Source organism: Corapipo altera, unplaced genomic scaffold (genome assembly GCF_003945725.1).
Source record: "Corapipo altera isolate COAL_440 unplaced genomic scaffold, ASM394572v1 59755, whole genome shotgun sequence".
Taxonomy (NCBI): domain Eukaryota; kingdom Metazoa; phylum Chordata; class Aves; order Passeriformes; family Pipridae; genus Corapipo; species Corapipo altera.
Window position 1 is genome coordinate 1,902 of NW_020887613.1, and position 1,931 is coordinate 3,832.

The 1,931-nt window shown below is 65.6% G+C and overlaps 1 protein-coding gene across 1 annotated transcript in view; it reads left to right on the forward strand.

Moving 5' to 3' along the window:
* The window catches only part of LOC113941695 (histone deacetylase 7-like), a gene marked incomplete at both ends in the record, with an annotated part of 2,184 nt that extends 310 nt beyond the window's left edge, over positions 1-1,874 (forward strand). The window contains 3 exons of the mRNA XM_027632832.1: positions 643-758; positions 865-987; positions 1,765-1,874. Coding sequence (XP_027488633.1) covers positions 643-758; positions 865-987; positions 1,765-1,874 — 349 coding nt within the window. The remainder of the gene's footprint in view (positions 1-642; positions 759-864; positions 988-1,764) is intronic.
* Between the last annotated feature and the right edge of the window lie 57 nt (positions 1,875-1,931).

The window sequence follows — 1,931 nt, forward strand, 5'->3', positions numbered from 1 at the left end:
AGCTCCAAGGGGGATTTGACCCCTTTTGGGGCAGCTCCAAGGGGGATGTGACCTCTTTGGAGGGTGGTGGGGCAGCTTTTGGGGGATGTGACCCCTTTGGAGGATGGTGGGGGCAGCTCCAAGGGGGATTTGACCCCTTTTGGGGCAGCTCCAAGGGGGATGTGACCTCTTTGGAGGGTGGTGGGGCAGCTTTTGGGGGATGTGACCCCTTTGGAGGGTGGTGGGGCAGCTTTTGGGGGATGTGATCCCTTTGGAGGGTGGTGGTGCAGCTCCAAGGTGGATTTGACCCCTTTGGAGGGTGGTGAGGCAGCTCCAAGGGGGATTTGGCCCTTTTGGAAGGTAGTGGGGTAGCTTTTGGGGGACGTGACCCCTTTGGAGGGTGGTGGAGCAGCTCCAAGGAGCATTTGGGCCCTTTTGGAGCAGGTCCAAGGTGGATTTGACCCTTTTGGAGGGTGATGGGGCAGCTCCAAGGTGGATTTGACCCCTTTTGGAGCAGCTCCAAGGGGGATTTGACCCCTTTTGAGACAGCTCCAAGGTGAATTTGACCCCTTTGGAGGGTGATGGGGCAGCTCCAAAGGGGGATCTGACCCCTCTGGATGATGGGGGGCTCTGAAGATGGTTGGGGGGGGCTTCTCCCCGCAGGTCTCTGGAGCCTCTGGACCCCGAGGGCGCTGCCCCCGCCGTGCTCAGCACCTTCCTGCCCCCCGTGCCCAGCGCCCCGCTGGACCCCCCGGAGCACTTCCCTCTGAGGAAAACGGGTCAGGCCTCGGGGGGTGACCCCAAATCCCTGCCCCCTGCTCAGAGAGGGTGGCTGGAGCCCCCCCCCCAAGGGGGTCCAGGCCTCACCCCCCGCCCTCCCCGCAGCGTCGGAGCCCAACCTGAAGGTTCGCTGCAAGCCCAGGAAGTGCCTGGAGCGGCGCAAGAACCCCCTGACCCGCAAGGAGAGCGCTCCCCCCTCGCTCAAGAGGCGCCCGCCCGAGCCCATCGGTGAGAGCCCAGCCTAAGGGGGGGCTTAGGACGGGCTTTGGGGTCGGCTCGGGGTGGCCACAGCCCGCCCGGGGTCCTGGAGCGGGAGCAGAGTCTCCGGGTTCCCTCCCTGGAACCAGGAGAGGACCTGGATGCGGATTTCGGGGGGTCCAGGAGGGACCTGCAGGGCTGGGAAGGTGCTAGGACTGGGGAAGATGGGGCTGCTTGGGGTTCCTCACCCTGGGGGGCTTAGGACAGGATTTGGGGCTGGCCTGGGGTGGCCACAGCTCGCCCGGGGTCCTGCAGTGGGAGCAGAGTCTCTGGGCTCCCTCCCCAGAGCCAGGAGAGGACGTGGCTGCGGATTTTGGGGGGTCCAGGAGGGACCTGCAGGGCTGGGAGGGTCCCAGGCCCCCTGGGCAGATGGGGCTGCTTGGGGTTCCTCGCCCTGGGGGGAAGATTCCCGTGCTGCTGGGGCAGCTCCAAGGGGGATTTGACCCCTTTTGGAGCAACTCCAACGGGAATTTGACCCTTTTGGAGGGTGGTGGAGCAGCTCCAAGGGGGATTTGACCCCTTTTGGGGATGGTGGGGCAACTCCAAGGGGGATTTGACCCCGGGAGCTCCAAGGGGAATGTGACCTCTTTGGAGGGTGATGGGGCAGCTCCAAGGGGGATTTGGCCCCGGGAGCTCCAAGGGGGATTTGGCCCCGGGAGGGTGGTGGGGCAGCTCTGGGAGGGCACTGAGGGACTGTGCAACCCTGCTCTGGGGGGTTGTCCCCTCACCCCCTGGGTGTCCCCCCAGATTCGTCCCCCAGCAGCAGTAGCACCCCCGTGTCTGGGTGCAGCTCCCCCAACGACAGCCTGCCCTCGGAGCACGGAGCCCTTCCCAGCACCCCCGGGATGGCCCACGAGGTGAGTCTGTCCCCACTGTCCCCCTGGGTGTCCCCAGTGTCCCCATGGCTGTCCCCA